General features: G+C 38.7%; 1 protein-coding gene across 1 annotated transcript in view; it reads left to right on the top strand.

Annotated features, from left to right (window-relative positions):
- Positions 1-23,433, top strand: part of LOC108709852 (signal transducer and activator of transcription 6) — a 103,705-nt gene that overhangs the window by 32,386 nt on the left and 47,886 nt on the right. The window contains exons 2-3 of the mRNA XM_018250056.2: positions 18,649-18,786; positions 21,443-21,560. Of these exons, the coding sequence (XP_018105545.1) occupies positions 18,662-18,786; positions 21,443-21,560 (243 nt within the window). The 5' untranslated portion in view covers positions 18,649-18,661. The remainder of the gene's footprint in view (positions 1-18,648; positions 18,787-21,442; positions 21,561-23,433) is intronic.

Below are 23,433 nucleotides of genomic sequence, written 5' to 3'. Positions count from 1 at the left end.
AACCATCGAGCCTCCAAAGCTCTACCTGTTGCTGGGGAGCTAATTAGTTCTGTTGCTCCTGTGTCAAACACTTCCAAATGTGTTTCAAGTGAAGTTGAGGGAACACCTGAGCCATTGCAGGGTCTCCAGAAAAGTGATTCTGATACTTTTCCTGTAACAACTTGTGGAGAGATTCTCAAAGCTCTAGTGGAAAGGGGAGATTATCAATCCCTTAGCCAGGAAGAGCTCATGGATGAGGGGAACATCGAAGAGGAGGTTGACATAGGAGTGGCAAATCCTTCTACCCCAATCATCCCTGCTGAGGAACTCAAAAAGTTTCTTGAGAGCACCCTTGGTGTTAAATTAGAGAAGAAGATGCACATGGCTCTGGAGAAGTGGCATGATTTGCCTTTAGTTATCAATTCTGTGAGACAATACATTAAGGTCATAAAAGAGGCCAAGAACTATGGAACAGCGGAATATCTCCGTATAATGAAGTTTCACAAAAAATGTTTGTCTCATCAGACCTTGATGAAGGTTAAAGCACTTCCTAAGACTCAGTAATGGCCTTGAGTATAAGCACACTTAATACTAATGGCTGTCGGAATCCTTTCCGAATGTTTCAGGTACTCTCCTTTCTTCGTCAAGGAGGGTACTCTGTGAGTTTCCTCCAAGAGACCCACACCACTCCAGAGCTTGAAGCAAGCTGGAATCTGGAGTGGAAGGGAAGGGTCTTTTTTAATCACCTCACTTGGACATCATGCGGGGTGGTGACCCTTTTCTCAGATTCCTTCCAGCCAGAGGTCCTGAATGCTACCTCTGTCATCCCTGGCCGTCTATTGCATCTTCGGGTCCGGGAGTCAGGTAGAACATATAATCTAATGAATGTGTATGCTCCTACTACCGGACCAGAGAGGGCACGGTTCTTTGAAAGTTTGTCAGCCTACATGGAGACAATTGACTCTGATGAAGCCTTGATTATAGGGGGTGATTTTAATTACACCCTTGATGCTCGAGATCGCAATGTACCCAAGAAAAGAGACTCGTCTGAGTCCGTTTTGCGAGAACTAATTGCTCATTTCTCCTTGGTTGATGTCTGGAGAGAACAGAATCCAGAGACGGTTGCTTTTACCTATGTCAGGGTGAGAGATGGTCATGTTTCTCAATCCCGGATTGATAGGCTATATATATCGAGCCATCTCATGTCACGAGCCCAGTCGAGCACCATTAGATTGGCACCATTCTCAGACCACAATTGTGTATCCCTGAGAATGTCAATCACACCATCTCTGCCAAAAGCTGCTTACTGGCACTTTAACAACAGTTTATTAGAAGATGAGGGTTTTGCAAAGTCAGTCCGGGATACATGGAGAGGCTGGAGGGCCTTTCAGGATGAATTTGCCACCTTGAACCAGTGGTGGGATGTAGGCAAGGTTCACCTAAAGCTCTTGTGTCAAGAGTATACCAAAAGTGTGAGTGGGCAGCGCAATGCAGAGATTGAGGCACTGAATGGGGAGGTGCTTGATCTTGAGCAAAGGCTATCAGGCTCTGAAGACCAAGCCCTTCAGTGTGAATATCTAGAAAGGAAAGAAGCGCTGCGTAACATGGAACAACGACAGGCTCGTGGTGCCTTTGTGCGAAGCCGGATGCAGTTACTTTGTGATATGGATCGTGGTTCCCGATTCTTCTATGCTCTGGAGAAGAAGAAGGGGAACCGAAAACAAATCACATGCCTTTTTGCGGAGGATGGAACCCCCCTTGAGGATCCGGAGGCTATCAGGGACAGAGCCCGGTCCTTCTATCAAAACCTTTTTTCTCCAGATCCCATCTCTCCAGATGCCTGTGAGGAGCTATGGGATGGGCTTCCAGTGGTCAGTGAGAGGAGAAAAGAGAGGTTGGAAACACCAATCACTCTAGATGAACTCTCTCAAGCACTCCGTTTAATGCCCCACAATAAATCTCCTGGGCTTGACGGACTGACCATAGAGTTCTTCCAGTTCTTTTGGGATACTCTGGGCCCTGATTTCCATAGGGTCCTTACTGAGGCCTTCAAGAAAGGTGAGTTGCCACTTTCGTGTCGTCGAGCAGTGTTATCACTACTTCCTAAGAAGGGGGATCTCCGTCTTATTAAGAACTGGAGACCAGTCTCACTGCTTAGCACAGACTATAAGATCGTGGCCAAAGCTATCTCACTTAGGCTCAAATCTGTGCTGGCAGAGGTGATTCACCCTGACCAGTCCTATACAGTCCCCGGTCGGACAATTTTTGATAATGTCTTTTTAATCCGAGACTTACTACATTTTGCAAGAAGGACTGGTCTATCTCTTGCTTTTCTCTCTCTGGATCAAGAGAAGGCATTTGACAGGGTGGATCACCAATATCTTATAGGCACTCTGCAAGCCTATAGCTTTGGCCCACAGTTTGTGGGCTACCTGAAAACAATGTATGCCTCTGCAGAGTGTTTAGTTAAAATCAACTGGTCTCTGACTTCACCTCTGGCCTTTGGACGAGGAGTTCGGCAAGGATGCCCCTTGTCGGGACAACTGTACTCGCTGGCCATTGAGCCCTTCCTGTGTCTCTTAAGGAAAAGGCTCACGGGACTGGTGCTCAAAGAACCTGACATGAGGGTGGTTCTCTCAGCCTACGCTGATGATGTAATTCTTGTGGCCCAGGACCTAGTTGATCTTGAGCGGGCACAAGAGTGTCAAGGAGTCTACGCTGCTGCCTCATCTGCCCGGATCAACTGGTCCAAGAGCTCAGGCCTTCTGGAGGGTTCTCTAAAGGTAGATTTCCTGCCTCCTGCTTTTCGTGACATCTCGTGGGAGAGTCAAATCATTAAATATTTAGGCGTCTACCTATCAGCTGAGGAGTATCCTGTCTCACAGAATTTCATTGAACTTGAGGAGTGTGTTCTAACACGCCTTGGAAAGTGGAAGAGTTTTGCTAAAGTACTTTCTATGAGGGGGAGAGCTTTGGTGATTAATCAGCTGGTGGCCTCTCAGATCTGGTACCGGCTGATATGTCTTAGCCCAACCCAAGAATTCATTGCTAAGATCCAGAGAAGGTTACTGGACTTTCTCTGGATAGGAAAGCATTGGGTTTCTGCAGGTGTCTCAAGCCTCCCGTTGAAAGAGGGAGGGCAGGGAGTCGTGTGTATACGTTCTCAAGTGCACACCTTCCGTCTCCAGCAAATACAGAGATACTTGTATACAGATCCTTCTCCACAGTGGTGTACTCTAGCATCGAGTTTTTATCGCCAGGTACGAAATATGGGATATGACCGGCAATTGTTTATAATTGAACCTGAGGGTTTCCTAAGAAACCTTTCAACCCTGCCTGCTTACTACCAAGACACGCTAAAAACCTGGAGCATGGTATCCGTGTTAAGGCAAGGAGCCATTGAAGGGGAAGACATTCTAAATGAGCCCCTACTTTACAATCCATCTTTTAAGACTAGGATGTTAGAATCCATCAGCATCCGACGTCGCCTTTGCCAGGCTCGGTTAACCAGAGTTGGAGATCTCCTGGATTTTGAGAAATCAGATTGGGTGGACTCTCAAGCAGTTATGCAACGCATGGGATTCCTCACCACTAGGGTTCCACACCGTCTTCTCAAGGAAATCAAGGACACAATCTCTCCTGATTCTCACACCTTCATTGATGGAGTTTTACATGCTGGAGAGCCACGTCCACCTTGGAACTCCTCACCTCCAGACATAATAATAGCACCTAAAACCCGTCAATCCCCCCAAGCACCTCCTTCCCCCAGCCAGTTGGAGAATTTTCCATTGACACGCTTTCATGATATAACAAGAAAGCTGTTGTACTCTCTAATGCTTCACACTGTACACTTCCTTGCCCTCATCTCCCGATATGATACCATCTGGAGACGTGTGCTTAATGAGGGTGAAAGACCTCAGTGGCAAGCTCTTTATTCCAGTTTGGTGCCTAGACCAACTGGAGACTTGAGTTGGAAAGTGCTGCATGGTGCATTGAGCACGGGAGAGTATTTAGCTCGTTTTACAGACTTCCCAGCTGCTTGTCCATTCTGTGGCAAAGGAGAGTCTGTGTTTCATGCTTATTTTACGTGTGCCAGACTGCAACCTCTATTGGCTCTTTTGAGGAAGCTTTACCTGCAGTTCTGGTTACACTTTTCCCCTCATGTTTATATTTTTGGACGCCCAGTATCCCGGGACAATAAAGAGAAAGACCTTCTCTCCAACTTGCTCCTGGCTTTAGCTAAATTAGTCATCCATAAATCTAGAAAGCAATGTTTGGAAAGTGGGAATCCTCTGCCAGCAGAGGTCTTGTTCCGAGTGCTGGTGCGTTCCCGCATCCGAGCAGAGTACACCCAAGCAGTGTTTACTGGTCGGTTGAAAGAATTTGCTGACCAGTGGGCAATAGATGGGGTACTTTGCTCAGTATCCCCAGACCTGGTTTCTGTTCAGACAATTCTCACACTCCATATTTAAGTGCACTTTAATTTAAGTGACAGTTGTATTTTAATCAGTTAATTATCTCCTTTGAGATGTGATTAACTTTGGTGAGCAATCACTCACCTGCAATTTGAATAATATATCAGCTAATGAAAAATCAACACATTGACCACATTTTTGTGGGGTAAAAACACAGAAATATATGTTTACCCCCCAAAACCATATATTTTTGGAAAGTACACATTCTACCGAATCTAAAATGAGTACCCATGCCTTTCTGCTCCAAACTACTGAGTCGCAAGGCCTTCCCAAAATCGATGGTTTTGGTGAAATATCTGAAAATTGCCTCAAAGCTTCAACTTCCCAGCACCATATCACCCATGTATCATTACGTACCAAGAAAAAGCACCCTAAATATGATTGCCAGGGTTCCTCCAAACAGTTTGGTGGCCATTGTTCATAGGTTTACCAAAGTATCTGGCATTTAGAGGCCCCAAAATGAAGTTAGCACATATAAATAGTCCTGTATGTAACTTCAGCTAATGAAAAATCAACACATTGACTGCATTTTTTGTGGGGTAAAAACACAGAAATATATGTTTACCCCCCAAAACCATATATTTTTGGAAAGTACACATTCTACCGAATCTAAAATGAGTACCAATGCCTTTCTGCTCCAAACTACTGAGTCGCAAGGCCTTCCCAAAATCGACGGTTTTGGTGAAATATCTGAAAATTGTCTCAAAGCTTCAACTTCCCAGCACCATATCACCCATGTATCATTACGTACCAAGAAAAAGCACCCTAAATATGATTGCCAGGGTTCCTCCAAACAGTTTGGTGGCCATTGTTCATAGGTTCACCAAAGTATCTTGCATTTAGAGGCCCCAAAATGAAGTTAGCGCATATAAATAGTCCTGTAGGTAACTTCAGCTAATGAAAAATCAACACATTGACTGCATTTTTTGTGGGGTAAAAACACAGAAATATATGTTTACCCCCCAAAACCATATATTTTTGGAAAGTACACATTCTACCGAATCTAAAATGAGTACCCATGCCTTTCTGCTCCAAACTACTGAGTCGCAAGGCCTTCCCAAAATCGACGGTTTTGGTGAAATATCTGAAAATTGTCTCAAAGCTTCAACTTCCCAGCACCATATCACCCATGTATCATTACGTACCAAGAAAAAGCACCCTAAATATGATTGCCAGGGTTCCTCCAAACAGTTTGGTGGACATTGTACATAGGTTTACCAAAGAATCTGGCATTTAGAGTCCCCGAAATGAAGTTATTAGCTGAAGTTACCCACAGGACTATTTATATGCACTAACTTCATTTTGGGGCCTCTAAATGCCAGATTCTTTGGTAAACCTATGAACAATGGCCACCAAACTGTTTGGAGGAACCCTGGCAATCATATTTAGGGTGCTTTTTCTTGGTACGTAATGACACATGGGTGATATGGTGCTGGGAATTTGAAGCTTTGAGGCAATTTTTAGATATTTCACCAAAACCGACAATTTTGGGAAGGCCTTGCGACTCAGTAGTTTGGAGCAGAAAGGCATGGGTACCCATTTTAGATTCGGTAGAATGTTTACTTTCCAAAAATATATGGTTTTGGGGGGTAAACATATATTTCTGTGTTTTTACCCCACAAAAAATGCAGTCAATGTGTTGATTTTTCATTAGCTGAAGTTACCTACAGGACTATTTATATGCGCTAACTTCATTTTGGGGCCTCTAAATGCAAGATACTTTGGTAAACCTATGAACAATGGCCACCAAACTGTTTGGAGGAACCCTGGCAATCATATTTAGGGTGCTTTTTCTTGGTACGTAATGATACATGGGTGATATGGTGCTGGGAATTTGAAGCTTTGAGGCAATTTTTAGATATTTCACCAAAACCGACAATTTTGGGAAGGCCTTGCGACTCAGTAGTTTGGAGCAGAAAGGCATGGGTACCCATTTTAGATTCGGTAGAATGTGTACTTTCCAAAAATATATGGTTTTGGGGGGTAAACATATATTTCTGTGTTTTTACCCCACAAAAAATGCAGTCAATGTGTTGATTTAGCTGAAGTTACCTACAGGACTATTTATATGTGCTAACTTCATTTTGGGGCCTCTAAATGCAAGATACTTTGGTAAACCTATGAACAATGGCCACCAAACTGTTTGGAGGAACCCTGGCAATCATATTTAGGGTGCTTTTTCTTGGTACGTAATGATACATGGGTAATATGGTGCTGGGAAGTCGAAGCTTTGAGGCAATTTTCAGATATTTCACCAAAACCGTCAATTTTGGGAAGGCCTTGTGACTCAGTAGTTTGGAGCAGAAAGGCATGGGTACTCATTTTAGATTCGGTAGAATGTGTACTTTCCAAAAATATATGGTTTTGGGGGGTAAATATATATTTCTGTGTTTTTACCCCACAAAAATCTCCCAAATGAAAATAGTACATATGAATTTTCACATATGACACTCTGACTGCTACAATACAAGCACCTGGTATGTGCATTATGCACCATAAGACCCCCTAACAGTATAGAGACCCTAGAAAACCATATATTTTCTGAAAGCACACATTCAGACGAATCTAAAGCAAGTAATTACATCTTTCTACTGCAAACTACAAAACCACAAAGCAATGCTAAACATAACGCTTTTTATGGAATTTCTGAAAATAGTCACAAAGCTTGCATTTTACCCCATTATATACCCCACATTTTGTAACGTACCAGCAAAAGTCATCCTCAATATGAAAGCCAGGAGTGTACTGAACAGTGTGATGCCTGATATGAAAAGATTTACCAAACTAGGTGGCATACAGAGACGCCCAAATGAAAATAGTACATATGAATTTTCACATATGACACTCTGACTGCTACAATACAAGCACATGGTATGTGCATTATGCACCATAAGACCCCCTAACAGTATAGAGACCCTAGAAAACCATATATTTTCTGAAAGTACACATTCAGACGAATCTAAAGCAAGTAATTACATCTTTCTACTGCAAACTACAAAACCGCAAAGCAATGCTAAACATAATGCTTTTTATGGAATTTCTGAAAATAGTCACAAAGCTTGCATTTTACCCCATTATATACCCCACATTTTGTAACGTAGCAGCAAAAGTCATCCTAAATATGAAAGCAAGGAGTGTACTGAACAGTTTGATGCCTGATATGAAAAGATTTACCAAACTAGGTGGCATACAGAGACGCCCAAATGAAGATAGTACATATGAATTTTCACATATGACGCTCTGACTGCTACAATACAAGCACATGGTATGCGCATTATGCACCGTAAGACCCCCTAAAAGTATGGAGACCCTAGAAACCCATATATTTTCTGAAATTACACATTAAGACGAATCTAAAGCAGGTAATTACATCTTTCTATTGTGAAACTACCAAACTGAAAAAGCAATTCTAAACATAACTCTTTTATGGAAATTCTGAAAATAGTCACAAAGCTTGCATTTTACCCCATTATATACCCCACATTTTGTAACGTACCAGCAAAAGTCATCCTAAATATGAAAGCCAGGAGTGTACTGAACAGTTTGATGCCTGATATGAAAAGATTTACCAAACTAGGTGGCATACAGAGACGTCCCAATGAAAATAGTACATATGAATTTTCACATATGATACTCTGACTGCTACAATACAACACCTGGTATGTGCATTATGCACCATAAGACACCCTAACAGTATGGAGACCCTAGAAACCCATATATTTTCTGAAAGAACACATTCAGACGAATCTAATGCAGGTAATTACAATTTTCTACTGCAAACTACAAAACCGCAAAGCAATGCTAAACATAACGCTTTTTATGGAAATTCTGAAAATAGTCACAAAGCTTGCATTTTACCCCATTATATACCCCACGTTTTGTAACGTACCAGCAAAAGTCATCCTAAATATGAAAGCAAGGAGTGTACTGAACAGTTTGATGCCTGATATGAAAAGATTTACCAAACTATTTTGTACACAGAGACCTCCAAATGGTTATATAGCAGACAAAATTTCCAAGGTCAAAATGAAGTAACAAAAATCCCTAAAATCCAACAAAACCGCAAAAATCAATGCTTTTTTTTTTTTCGCCTACTGTAATCAGCAGTCAGAATCAATTTTTGATAATTTTAGCATGGCCAAATAGGTTTTACAGACAGAAAAAGGGGAACAACACCTTTGCAAAGCTGAAAATGTAATAAAATGGCAAAACATGCAATAAAATGTCTAAAAATGCACCAAAATCACCCAAATTGAAGTATAATCACCAAAATAACATACAAAAGGTATTGCGCAGTGCAATTAGCGAATACGCTATTCGCAATGGCAATAAAACAGTTTTTTCAGCAAAAAAAACAGACGATGCGATAAGAAAAAAAAAAAAAATACACAACAGTGCAAGTGTGTATGTGTGTGTGTACAACTGACCAATTGCATGTTGTGTGTGTGTGCAAGCGTGTGGGGGTGCTGTGAATGTGTGTGACCCCCCTGATCCCCCAAAAATGTATGTGATTGTGTGTAAGTGTGAATGTAAGTGTGTAATGGGAAAATAAGTGTGTGTTTGTGTGTTTGTGTGTGTTTCTGTGTGTGGATGGGCACTAACCTGGGGGAAGCAGGTCCAGATCGTTGTGCAGGGCTGGAGGAAGAAAATGCTGCATCACCCAGGAAGATCCATTGAGAGGGGGCGGAGCTTCGGCTCAGGAAGTGAAAGCAGCAGCAGGACACGCAGTGTGCACGTGTCTGCTGCTGCATTTGGGGCCCCTGGGCGATCGCGCCTCAGGGGCCACTCGTTCCCGGCCCCTGCTCGTTGCCTGGGGGCTGGGGAACGAAGAGGAACGGAGCAAGCGGCTTGAAAAGCCGCTCCTCCGTTCCCTAACCCTGAAATGCTGCAGAACGTAGAATCTACGTTCTGTGGCATTTCAAGTGCCATCCCCACAGAACGTAGATTCTACGTGGGGTGGCACTTAAAGGGTTAAAGGGGAACTCAACAAAAACAAAACTTTTTGAAAAGTAAACATAATTTCAAGCAACTTTGCAATATACATCAATTAAAAAACATGAAAACTTTTCACTATTTTTAATTGTTTGGAACAGTTTCCTAAGCCTATCCCCCTGCTCTACTGCTGATCTGTCTGACTACTTAGCTGAGCTGACTGACTACTGTTACTTTGTATCAAGCCAGCTGTCCTCAGCCTGCATCCTCCACACAATTCCCTGCACACGTGATTTCAATAAGGAACAGAACATCACAGTGCAATGCATTGTGGGTTATGTAGTTCCTGCATGCTGTCTGTAAGCTGTGGAGAAGTTGTTACAATTTGTAACATCAGTGTTTAGTCCCTCCTTCCTTGCCAGGATTTCAATTGGTGCAGAAAGAGAAGAACTGTTAAACAGCTGAATTTTAGTATAGAAAATGGCATTTATTCATACTTTTTGAAGAAACGGTAAACTGTGATGGGTATATTAGGGGTTTCTGTGTTATGTGGGCCTCTTTCTAAAATTCTGGTTTGGAAGCTGGAGTTCCCCTTTAAACATGAAATTAAAATTTTGGGGAAAAAGCAAAAAATTAATAATAATAATAAAAAAAAGAATAATCTATGCTGAGAAACAATCTGAAAACAACCAAACTTAAGAAAAGTGAACAAACTCTTTTCAATTGTTTTTGCAGAAATTATCCCAAAACTGTATATAATGTATTCCACTATTTGAGTATCTTCACTCAAATGGTGGGGTTATATATATATATATATATATATATATATATATATAGGCATTCACAAAGTACCTGCACTCCTTCCTTGTTGCTCAGATATGGGTGCTTGGTCAATCAGCGTATATAATGTTCAAAGTGGACCAGCACACCGAAGTTTTTCAATCAAAAGAGTTTTATTTTAACATCACTCATGTGTCCAAGGACACATGAGTGATGTTAAAATAAAACTCTTTTGATTGAAAAACTTCGGTGTGCTGGTCCACTTTGAACATTATATATATATATATATATATATAATTTATTTTTTTTTTTATTTGTAAAGGGCTCCTTGAGGGCAAAGCACTGTACAACAAAACAATAAATTAGTAGTAACAAACAAGGGGTCATTGGAATAAAAAGTAACCATAAGTGCATTATTAGAAATACAATTCACATAAATATAAAAAATATAATTACAATACAGATTAAGTGCTCAGTGTCAAGGAAACAAAATGCTAGAGGACACAATTCAGAGGGGTATTAAGGTGCTGTGGGTTACAGTTTGTTACACTGTTATACAAGTGCCAGTTCAGGTGCTCCCAGAGGTAGTCTTTGAGTTTTGTTTTAAAAACATTAAAGGAGGATTCTCTCCTGAGAGATTCGGGAATGGCATTCCAAATATAAGGAGTCGCAAGAGAGAAGGGTTTTATACGGGAAACAGCAGTAGTAGTGGGGGGTACAACCAAGCGGTTGCTCTGAGAGGAGCGGAGGTTTCGGGCAGGAACATATAGAGAAACAAGAGATGAGATGTAGTTAGGTGCAGAGGAATGAAGGACTTTGAAGGTTATGAGGAGGAGTTTATAAGTTATTCTTTTTTTTATAGGAAGCCATGATAAGGACTTCAGCAGCGGAGGGGCCTGTACCCTTTTGGATGAGAGGAGGATAATTCTGGCAGCAGTGTTTAATACAGACTGCAGAGGGGAGAGATGGGAGTTAGGGAGGCCAGTTAGTAGAAGGTTACAGTAATCTAGTCTGGATAGGATGAGAGCATGCATATATATATGCATGTGGAACGAAACGTTAGATGTAAAAGATGTGTACAATAAAAACAATTTGATTAACTACAAAGATGGAGTGCGGGTCCATGAGAACATTTCTCTATCTATCTATCTATCTATCTATCTATCTATAAAAAAAAATATATATATATATATATATATATATATATATATATATATATATATATATATATATATACACAAAACTGGAGCACTCGTTATATAACAACAACTGCCTGGGTGCAGAATTCAAAAAATTATGTAAACCAAACTGCTGTACAAAAAACGCACAACCAGGTCTTTGCAAAGGTGTCCAAAAAACCAAAAATTTTATTTCGACGTTTCGGCTTCTCTACTGAAGCCTTTCTCAAGAGAAAGGCTTCAGTAGAGAAGCCGAAACGTCGAAATAAAATTTTTGGTTTTTTGGACACCTTTGCAAAGACCTGGTTGTGTCCGTTTTTTGTACAGCAGTTTGGTTTATATATATATATATATATATATATATATATATATATATATATATATATATATATATATATATATATATATATATATATATATATATATATATATATATGCAACTTTGGTGCTGCATTTCTATCTTTAAAACAAATGTCAGTTGTTTTATACTGAAATAGAAAGACCTCATTAGTAGAAGAGCCCCAGGTTTGTTTATCTTACTTGCTCAAATCAGAAAATTGAAATAAGCTTGCAACATGCCAAACATGGTGAGAAATATCTAAGCAGGAAGGAAATTAAAGGTCTGTTAAGAAGAAAATATCTTTATTGTGGTAAATCGGCCTGAACTAAAAACTCCAGCATTCTGGTTTGTCTTGCAGTTCTAGATTTGTACATTTATCTTTGAAAAAAAAAAGAAGAAGGAAATAACTGCTTTTATTCTGTGCAACATAGATTCAAGTCCTTTGCTTATTTTTTATGCAATTATGATGCACCTCTGCTCAGTACCCTTACAATACAGTCATGAACACTTAAGTGGCTACTTAAAATATAAATAGTACTTTACTACAGTTATAAACCCTGTGCTACTAATCTATAACTTTTGAGTGTCTGGTTAAATGAACTGTATAACATAGCTGTGTCTAATAACGGCAGCTGGTGCTGTTTTTTATGTCATGATTTTTATGGTGTACTTTATATTTCAGTGTAATTTAGAAACAAAGGGTAAACCATAAAAATAACGACAGACTCCTTTTTATGTATTTGGGACTAAAGTTCCCACAGTTTTACTAAAGGGCAAAGTGGCTAACGCTAGCTACTTTTCACCAGAAATCACATCCGCAGGGACATCGCCAATTCACTAACAGGAGCAGATGACAATTTGCTAGAGAAAGAGACCATCGCTAGCGTTCGTTCACTCTCTATGGCCTGGCGACTTTTTGCTCAGGTGAATGGTCGTTGCTCCGCAAGTTCACTAAAGTGCGGATTTTACTGAATGTTACCTCTTTCGCCAGAGTTGACTTCACCACCTCAGACCACGCGAACTGCTAAAATGAAGCTTCATCTTCCTTAATCTTATGTCACTTACATCTTATCCTGCCTTCCAAAAACATGCATTAAAGTTGAAAAACCGCTGGAGACTTTTCTGTTTTGGGAAGTGGGATTGCTGCAAAAGTCCTAACTTAAACTTTTTTGGTTAACATTTTTGCCCAGACACATGAGGGCCATGGAACATACATTTTACAGTGGGCTCATGTCTAAGGCATTATCTGATCTCTTTTGTCTTCATTGAGGTTCCTTGGACATCTGTAATAAAAAGTGGCCACTTCAAGCATTTACACCAACATCTCTAATAAAGACGTCCATGTGACTTTAATGTACTACTTATAATCCAATAGCGAAAGAAATAGGGGGAATTATTAAAAAACATTGGGATATATTAAGAGGAGATGAAAAACTCAATCAATCCCTCCCCCCTCAGCCAAGGATAGTTTTTAAAAAACCAAAGAATTTCAGACAAGTTTTAACGCACAACCACATGATAACCGATAGTATAAAATGCAAAGAGATAGACAAATCTTGGTTAGGTTTCTTCCCGTGTGCAACATGCAAAGCATGTAAATACGGTATTAAGAAAAAAGAATTTATGTCAAATGTTACAAAAGAAGTTTATAAAATCAGACAATGTATAAAATGTACTACACAAAATGTTATCTATTGTCTAGAGTGCCCATGTGGGCTCCAATACATTGGAAAAACAATTAGACCGTTACGAGACAGAATGAGGGAACATATAAGGAACATAGAGAAAGGTTTGGACACTCATAGTGTATCTAAACACTTTAAAACAACACACGGGAAGAATCCAAAAGGTTTAAAATTCTGGGGTATAGAACAGATAAAGAGAGGATGGAGAGGGGGTGACTTAGTGAGAAAGACGTTACAGATAGAAAGTAAATGGATATATCAAATGGAAACATCAGTACCAAGTGGTCTGAATATAGATATAAATTTGAGAGCATTTTTGTAGGTACCGAAATATCAAAATGTGCGGGGTTAAATTAAAATCATATACCCAGATTTGAGGGGTGGACACAGAAGTGTAAAGGGTTAATGAAAAGTTTCTTCAAAAACCAGTTGTTTAATATTCTCCTTCTCTTTTTTCCCCTCTTTCCTTTATATATATTTTTTATTCTTATATTTATTATTATTATTTTTTTGCCTGTGATTTTGAGTTTGCATATATTTGGAAATATATATATATATATATTTCTTTGTGGTTTTTGGTGGTTTTTGATTATTTAGATTTTTTTGATAGGAGTGGTTTTTGTTAGTATAGCAAACAAACTGTGTAATAGTGGATTTCTTGTAAATGCACTCCAAAAAAGTTTTATATTGATATTCTCAATCCCTTCCAAAAGAAAGTTCAATCGAAATAGCCATAGTGAAGTCTAAACGTTTCTAACTACGCGTCCCTATGGCAACAATAGGCCTAAGAATTTGGGAGACGCGTCTCCATAGTAACGAATGACGAAGGAGGAGGAAACGTCAAGTGACGCAAGGAGAGACGGAATAAAAGTTCAACGCATGCGCAGCTGGAAGTAAGCCTCTGAAGAAGTCGCAAGACGAAACGCGTAAGGCAGGTGACGTCACTGGTAGGCGCCCAACATTGCACACGAGGAACGAACGCAAACAACCATCGCACACGAGGAACGAACGTAAACAATTATCTATTCGCTTTCCCAAGCCTGATCATCTTGGGACTATCCGTGTGGACTGGTGCATACAGGGGGCCTCCAGGTGGACGGTGCATAGATATGCTCTTTTTAAATCTTTGCCATGTGAGTGCATTTTAAGCTTTGTTTTTATAAATATTAAAAAGTTATTTTACACTATTTGCTGCTGCATGTTGATTTACAGTCTATACGAGGAGAGGCGCTCCAGGATTTTACGTGCTTATTGATATTGGCTGTTTGTGAGTACCCATCTAAACAAGCTCCTAAGGAGAGTCTTTTTAACCCTTTGGTGGAGGTTGATAATAAAGGAGGGTTACACTTATATGGTGAAACAAACGGCGTGTTCCCTACACAAGAGGTGGCAACATTGCAAAACTATATTACACTATTTGCCTGTTTGTCTGTTCCCCGTGCCTTTTGGCGCTGGCTCTTTTATTTCAGTAACAGATTTTGTGGACTTGGAGGGATACAAGTGGGAGCCGGCTGGGATTTGTGGACACAATTGAACCTTGGGCCTACTTTTCCGTTTAGGATACTTTCCTATTTAAATTGACCTAAGGGTAAGATCACTAGCGACTTTTTGCTAGGCATAAACGAACGCTAGCGAAATGCTATGAAATGCTCACACTGAAGAAGTATCGCTAGCAAAAAGTCGCCAGCATACGGTGCCCAGGAAGCAACTTCGCATTTTAGTGAATTATCGTAGTGTTAATGAATTTGCGCCTGGTGAAGTGGTGCGATGTGGGCGAAGTGCCCTTTAGTAAATCTGCCCCTTTGTATTTATTGAATATGGGACTAAAGTTCCAACTGCTTCTCTTTGTATTTAATCTATTTTGGGTGCCACTAATTCTCCCCCTCATCGTGTAATGTATTTCAGATGTATTTGTTATAGAAGCCAGTATTTTTCCTCTAAAAATTTGTTTTTTTTAAAAAAAATTCTCTGAAACACTAAAAATGTTAGATTTATTAATTGTAAAAACCACGAAAAAATCGAATACAAAACTTCTGCAAGTAAAAGCAGTTGTGGTCCCATAGAAGTCAATGGGAGTTGTACTGATCCTATTGGACCTCAGTGCTATTTGTTTATACTTTTTATATTTGGATCATTTAATAACTTTCATGGCATTCATTTATTATTAAAATTCTATTAAAATAGAATTAAAGGAAGCCATCTCCAATAGACTTCATTGTAATCAAATCATTCTAATCTTTTTTTCTCTGTAATTATAAAATAGTACATTGTACTTGATGGTAACTAAGCTGTGTGGATCCATAGTGATGGTTTTACAATCCTATTGATTTTAATTCAAGTTTAAATGATTTTTAGCAAACTTAAAGGGAGTCTGTCATGATTTTCATGATGTTTTTATTTCTAAATTACACTGTTTACACTGCAAATAATTCTCTCTACAAAATAAAATTTAATTACTGAACCAACAAGTGTTTTTTTTTAGTTGTAATATTGGTGTGGAGGTGCCATCTCGGGTCATTTTGCCTGGTCATGTGCTTTCAGAAAGAGCCTGCACTTTAGTATGGAACTGCTTTTTGGCAGGCTATTGTTTCTCCTACTCAATGTAAGTGAATGTGTCGCAGTGGGACCTGGATTTTACTATTTAGTGCTGTTCTAAGATCTACCAGGCAGCTTTTATCTTGTGTTAGGGAGCTGCTATCTGGTTACCTTCCCATTGTTCTGTTGTTAGACTGCTGGGGGGAAAGGGAGGGGTGATATCACTCCAACTTGCAGTACAACAGTAAAGAGTGACTGAAATTTAACAGAGCACAAGTCACATGCCTGTGGTCACATGACTGTGGGCAGCTGGGAAACTGACAATATGTCTAGCTCCATGTCAGATTTCAAAATTAGATATAAAAAAATCTGCTTGCTGTTTTGAGAATTGGATTTCAGTGCAGAATTCTGCTGGAGCAGCACTATTAACTGATGCATTTTGAAAAAAAAAAACATTTTCCCATGACGGTATTCCTTAAGGTATGGAGATACAAATGACAGAAAGGTCCCTTATCTGAAAACCCCCAGGTCCCAAGCATTTTGGATAATAGAGCTTATACCTGTATAAGATATTCACTACAAAGTGAGTGTTATTTATTAGAATAGTTGTATGCATTAATGCTGCTTATTTATAATTCAGAGGTTGAATTGGTGTTGGATGCCACTTCTGCTTTTGTTGACAAATGCTTTCCTGCTGAGCAGGAAGGTGTGATGTTGCATTTCTGTGTTTGCTTTTATTGTGAACCTGGCCAGATTTGGTGTCATAACACTTGGTCTTGTCCCTCTAACTTCATGACACTTCATCCAATGACTTTGACTTCTTGTGACCAATGATAGAACAGCGCACATGCCCTAGGCCCAACAACAAATGCCCTGAGTATGTATATTCACTAGTATTACTGCTCTTTCTCTGTCCATATAGGTTGTGCAAGAGAAATATTTCAGAGCAGTTTATTTCAAGCAGTGGGTTAGATAAAACCTATAAATCCATGTTATTCTGTTTGCTAAAAAAGATATTTGGAAAAGTAGGTATGAAGTGGTCAAATGTTGAAATAAATATTCTACACTGATCCAAATAAAAAAGAATTGGCATAATTAAGAAACATCACTGAAATCCATAATCCCACTTACAGTCAATGAGTAATTCAATATCCATGATTTGAGAAATGGAGTAAGTGACAGCATGTGAAGGGCACAGTAAAACTGATATAATTCACATTTTCCCTAGCGATTTCACTCACATCAGTCACAAAGTGACAAACTGGAACACTCAGAGCTGTGGTAATGACTGTTTACTTCCCTAAATGCAAACTTTTAGTAGATTGCCTATAATAATAGCTAAACTCCACACGCTCTGGGTATTTTAGGATGAACAAATAAATTATTGACCTCCTTTACAATGCAGGATGCAGAGTGCAAACTACAAAGAAATGTCACAATCGGCCTTTGTTGTGTAACTAGCTACATGCCTCTGTGCTTGTTTTTTGGATGGCCAAGACCTGGGCCCATGTATTGAGCGCTGACTGCATTAGTCATAAGTGAATAAGGGGAGGCATGTATGCACCCACCCCTTATCCACGTCTAACTTGAGCTTCATTTAAACACCTGCATCAGGGTCCTATCCTTACAACCTTCCCTAAGGTAGGGGTAAGGACAGGGCAGTGCCTCCTAATGCTACACTATGGGGCCCATATACTTAGCTCGAGTGAAGGAATAGAATAAAAAAAAACTTTGAATTTCGAATATTTTTTTTGACTACTTCGACCATCGAATTGGCTATTTCGATCTTCGACTACGACTTTGAATCGAACAATTCGAACTAAAAATCGTTTGAATATTCGACCATTCGATAATTGAAGTACTGTCTCTTTATAAAAACCTTCGACCCCCCTACTTCGCCACCTAAAACCTACCGAGGTGCAATGTTAGCCTATGGGGAAGGTCCCCATAGGCTTCCTGGCAATTTTATGGTGAAGAAAAATCGTTCGTTCGATCGATGTATTAAAATCCTTCGAATCGAACGATTCAAAGGATTTAATAGTTCGATCAAAAGATTTTTTGCGGTAAATCCTTCGACTTCGATATTCGAAGTCGACGGATTTACATTCGGCAGTCGAATACCGAGGGTTAATTAACCCTCGATATTCGACCATATGTAAATCTGCCCCAAAGTGTTGTTGGGTTGTTGAGTGTAGAGACCAGCAACCTGGGGAAGCAAGTTTACTAAAGGTTGCACTCTCGGCCCCTTAGCACTCTTGGCCCTAATGATAAGAAGCAGTGAATCTGTAAATAACATCTAAATAATAGGACAGACAGATCACCTGTCATATCACCTGTAATATATGTTATAGGCATTATGAAAAAAGGTCAGTAAAACATGCACTAAGGTGCAGGAATGGTTCCCCAGCAACATGTATTATAGAGCACCAAAGAACACAAGTGATCATCCAATTTTGATTTTTGCATTATAAAAACAAAATCAGTGTTGCCTTAAAATTGGTTGGTCTGAAAAGGGGTAATAGTGCTAAAATGCTAAAAAATCGCAAATATCATGGCACTTCAGCCATTAATTGTAAATGTGTTAGATAATTTATTTGGAAGGTAGCTTATGCAGCATATTCTGATGTAACAGAAATGAAACTGACTAGTTCCAGTATTTCACTTGTTATTAAAAAGCTGAAATAGGAAGGGCAGTTAGGTTTCTGTTTCATGTCATTTCTTTTTTTTTTTTTTTTTCTGTGCAGAACCCCAAATACAATGGCTCAAGTGTCTCTTTGGAGTTATGTGTCCAGAATTGGCCCTGAAAAGTTTGAAAATGTCTACCAGGATTTTCCAGTAGAAGTTCGGAGCCTCTTGGGTGATTACTTGGAGAACCAACCCTGGTACGTAAAATTCGGAACAAATTTGTTGATTTGTTGATTTGTCAAAATGTGAGAGTATCGTTTGCAACAGAAAGACTACTCCACTTTCTATTCATTCCTATGGGATTTTTAAAGGTGTATTTATGAAATGGTGAACTCTAACTTTCAACTACTAATAAATAGAAACTTGGTTAGTTTTTCTGTTGCAAATTGTAATCTCTCTCTCTCTCTCTCTCTCTCTCTATATATATATATATATATATATATATATATATATATCTCAGTAAATGGACTCGCACTCCATAATCAAGTGAATAAATGTGTCTTTATTCTTTAATGCGTATCCGTATACGCATTAAAGAATAAAGACACATTTATTCACTTGATTATGGAGTGCGAGTCCATTTACTGATATATTCAACAAAGTTGACCAAACGCACCCACATTGACTGCAGTCCGGTAAGAGTGCATACGCTGAATACAAGTTATATATATATATATATATACAAGATTTTCTTTGTAATAATAAAACAGTACCTTGTACTTCATCCAAACTAAGATATAATTAATCCTTATTGGAAGCATAACAACATTTTGAATGCATTTAATCTTTAAAGTCACAATCTTACTTTTACCAAATATTAGGATCAAAAATCTTACGTACGCAAAAAGTCTTGACAACATCATGCAACAATTTGAATCGCATGCCTTTTTCTAATTCTCGCCCGAAAAACTTGAAAATATCAGATTATAAAATGAAAACCACAAATTTTTCTGTTTATCGAACAAAAAACAGCGTCAAACAGCCCAAAACTCTTAACAATCATGAAGGCAAAAATCATGTTCCAATTGTAAAAGGGTCATTGACTTTTACATGACTACAACAGGTTTTAGTTGGAGTATGTTCATATTCTAATTTTTAGCAGCTTTGGGACATAATAAATCTAGACACATTCGAGGTTCTTTTTCCTCTACAAATTTAAATTTTTCCCATTAAAAACGTGACCAGGAAAATTTGAGGCTAAATAAATAGGCCCCTCTTGACATATTTAGCACCATTGGGTGCTTCATTCCCTCAGTTAAGTGAAGGATCTTCTCTGCAGATATGGAAAAAATGACTAGTAGTAACATTATGGTTAATGATTTAAATGATATGTGAGTGTATATGGATAATGACAATATATCACTTATACCAGAATTGAGTTATTCTGATGAGAATTTGAATGCACAGATGGCAAATTCAATGGTGACACAAGAATCAAAATCTTCTTCATTGGATATTAATAATCAATGTGGTGACAATGAATTGGAAATGATGTTTACATCATATTATATATATCTTTTCAATATGAATTCTACTAATAATGAAAATAAAATTCTTCAGCAAGAAAATAGGCTCCAAAGTAATAAATTGAAAGAACAAAATTAAATGTCTATTAAGATTAAAAATGCCTATGGTGATCAAACTATGAATTAGTCAAAATATGATTTAGAACCATATGAAATCGATGTGTTAAAGAAATACCGTAAATCAAAATTTAAGGATAATATCAGTAAGAAGCAAAAGAAGGCACTCAAAAAATTACAGAATAACAATGGGATATGTATAAAAAAAGCAGACAAAGGGGGAAAGTTGTCATTCTTGATAAAAATGATTACGTGAATATGGTGGAGGAAATCCTAAAAGATAAAAATACATATGAGTGAATCTCCTAGAGTCATATAAAAGGGAAATGAAATTTGGGGTATTAGATGTAGTTGAATACAAGTTTATATAGCATTGAGTACCCAATTATGGCCCACATTTACACATTGCCTAAAGAACATAAAAATTAAATTGCACCACCTGGGAAACTTTTATTCATTTACATATTTTAAAAAATATGTTGACGTTTCAGTCTGTTCCTAAGACCTTTCTATATATATATATATATATATATATATATATATATATATATATATATATATATATATATATATATATATATATATATATATATATATATATATATATATATACAGGGGCGCGCCGCCAATGAGGCGAGCTGAGACGCTCGCCTCAGGCGGCAACGCCGGAGCGGTTTCCAGGGGCGGCAAAAAGCCGCTCCTGCACCTTTAAGAGCCGAATTTCCGGTTTTTAAACCGGAAATTCGGCTTTACGAATGCGAGAGAGCGCAATTGCGCTCTCCGCATTAGTGTTCCTGCCTCCCCTCCCGACAGGTAAGTCGGCAAGGGGGGGCGGCATTGCAGGAGCCGCCTCAGGCGGCCCTAAGGTACGAATCGGCGCTGTATATATATGTAAATTAATAAAAGTTTGGACATTTTAACCTAAAACGTACCCAGTGCGCATCTCTACTTTTTGGATTTTTTCTATTTATGGCAAACGTGGATAGCACCTGGGTCATTTAAAATTGATGGTGTGCTGGATAAAATTGGGATTATATTATATATATATATATATATATATATACATACTATATACCAGGCATGGCGATAGACATCCTCCCTCCTGTCCACTTGCTGCACCAGTAATCATTCTTGCACCTCTGTTCAGGGGTCTTTGTAAAACTTTAGTGTGATGCCATGTCTGAAACTAAACTACAAACTTAAATTCTACAATTAGACATTTTTGTGCCTGTCATTAATAAAATGCAATGCAAGTTTCTGTTGCTCACAGGGATTACGTTACTGGATCAGATTTATTCAGCTTGGAGTTGGCAAATACTTTGAAACAGAGTTTATTGGAGGAAATTACGAAGATCTCCAGAAATACTGCAGTTCATCTGATTCATCAGGTAATGTTGCCCACTATTGGACCATTTCCCACTGTTAGTCTGAGCATGCAGTGCCAGTGAATTCTAGAGAGCATCTCTTTGCAGCTTGACTTCTCGTGCATTATTCCTTTTGGTTTCCCTGTTCTGATACTGGCCTGGTTCTTAAACCAGCTTCTGTTATACAGTTTGTTATTTTGGCTTTGACATGGCTTGTTCAATATACCTACTGGATTTTAAGTCTACACTCAGACTTTATGCTCTTTTCTCTGCTGCTATTTTCAGTACTAAACTACATCTCCCCTGCACATGACATGTATATTGATTATTAAGCACTTAAATCATTGTCAACAATTTGACCTGTATAGAGGGGTTGAAGATACAGCGCCTTATTTCTTTTGTTTCCTTTTTGTATGGAAGAGCAGCACCTATGATGTGTGGATCCACTAATCCACGTTTTGGGTAAAATAGATAAAAGAAGTGCTAGGTGCGCTGGACAACAGTGTTAGGATCTCCCAACCTATAAAGAAAAAAGCATTCCCAATGGTATAGTATGTTTGTGCCAGAACCTATTAAATTTGATAAATGAAACTACTCACAAAGGTTTAGCAGTTGTCATGCACGTAGGTGTTTAAATCCAGTAAATGCTTGCATCGAAAAAACTTTATACCTAGAGGGAAGAAACTCCAATAGTGCAGTATGGTAAGTAAAATAAAATCGGTGGGCGGTGAATACCGTCCGCGCTTACCCCACAGTGGCCCAGTGATTGCGAAACCAAGAGTGCCTGTCGGAAGTTCAAGAATTGTGCTCGCATTCAGCGCCATGTCTCTTCGTGCTCGCTGGGGTCAGGAGCGGCTCTTACGATCTTACGGCGTCCCTGCAGTAGAGATGTTAACCTCGAGGGCGAAGCGTATATTATAATTGGTCCGTTTAAGATAAATGGAGAGTTAAACACTATGTTAATAAATAATTGGCTTTATTTAAGATTAATACATCGCAACGCGTTTCATATTCAGCAATACTTCCTCAGGGGCAAAGGTTAATTCACACTTTCCGGTAGCCTTTTATTTGGCTGGTGGGTGGTTCTCTCAATTAGCACAATTAAGGATCTAAAACATTACATACATCAAATTTCCAATATAAAATCGATTAATCAATTAAAAAACATTTAAGATCAATGTCAATATTTAACCCTCTAGGTGCAAGTGTCTTTAGTTTGTGGATCCAAACTGTTTGTTCCTGGGAAATTGATTTAATTATATCACTCCCTCTCCAGTGAGTTCTTTTATGGATAATTCCTGCAAAGGTTAATAAGGATGGATCGGAGTTGTGATGGCTCTTAAAATAAGCGGACACACTGTGTGTTAATATACCTTTTTTAATGTTATTCATGTGTTCTCCTATCCGTGTCTTAAGACACCTGCCTGTCCTTCCTATATATTGTAAGTTACATGGACATTGTAGCAAATATATAACGTTAGTGCTGTTGCAAGTGATCAAACATTTGATGTCAAAGGTTTCATTAGTTACTTTTGATTGAAATTGGAAACATTTTTGTCCTTTAATTTTACAGGTTCTGCAGGCTTTGCATTTTTTGCACGGATAGAAACCTTTGTTGTCTTGGGCAAGAAATGTTTTAATTGTTTTCTTTTCTACTGGTATACAGCTGGGTGCTAAATTTTTTTTAAAGTTTGTGGTTTTTTGTATAATATTTTCGGTTTTTCTGTTAGGTGGTGGGACAGATCCTTATCTTTCTTTAGAATATGCCAATGCTTTTGTAAAATCTTTTCAAATTTGTTTTTAGAGCAGTTATAAGTAGTAATGAAAGGGATGGAATCATTATTATTATATTTTCGTTTCGCAGTGTTTTTTAACATTTCTCTGCGGTCTTTCTGAT

Source organism: Xenopus laevis, chromosome 2S (assembly GCF_017654675.1).
Source record: "Xenopus laevis strain J_2021 chromosome 2S, Xenopus_laevis_v10.1, whole genome shotgun sequence".
Classification (NCBI taxonomy): Eukaryota; Metazoa; Chordata; class Amphibia; order Anura; family Pipidae; genus Xenopus; species Xenopus laevis.
The sequence above is the reverse complement of the archived record's forward strand: the minus strand, read 5'-3'. Positions and strand labels throughout refer to the sequence as shown.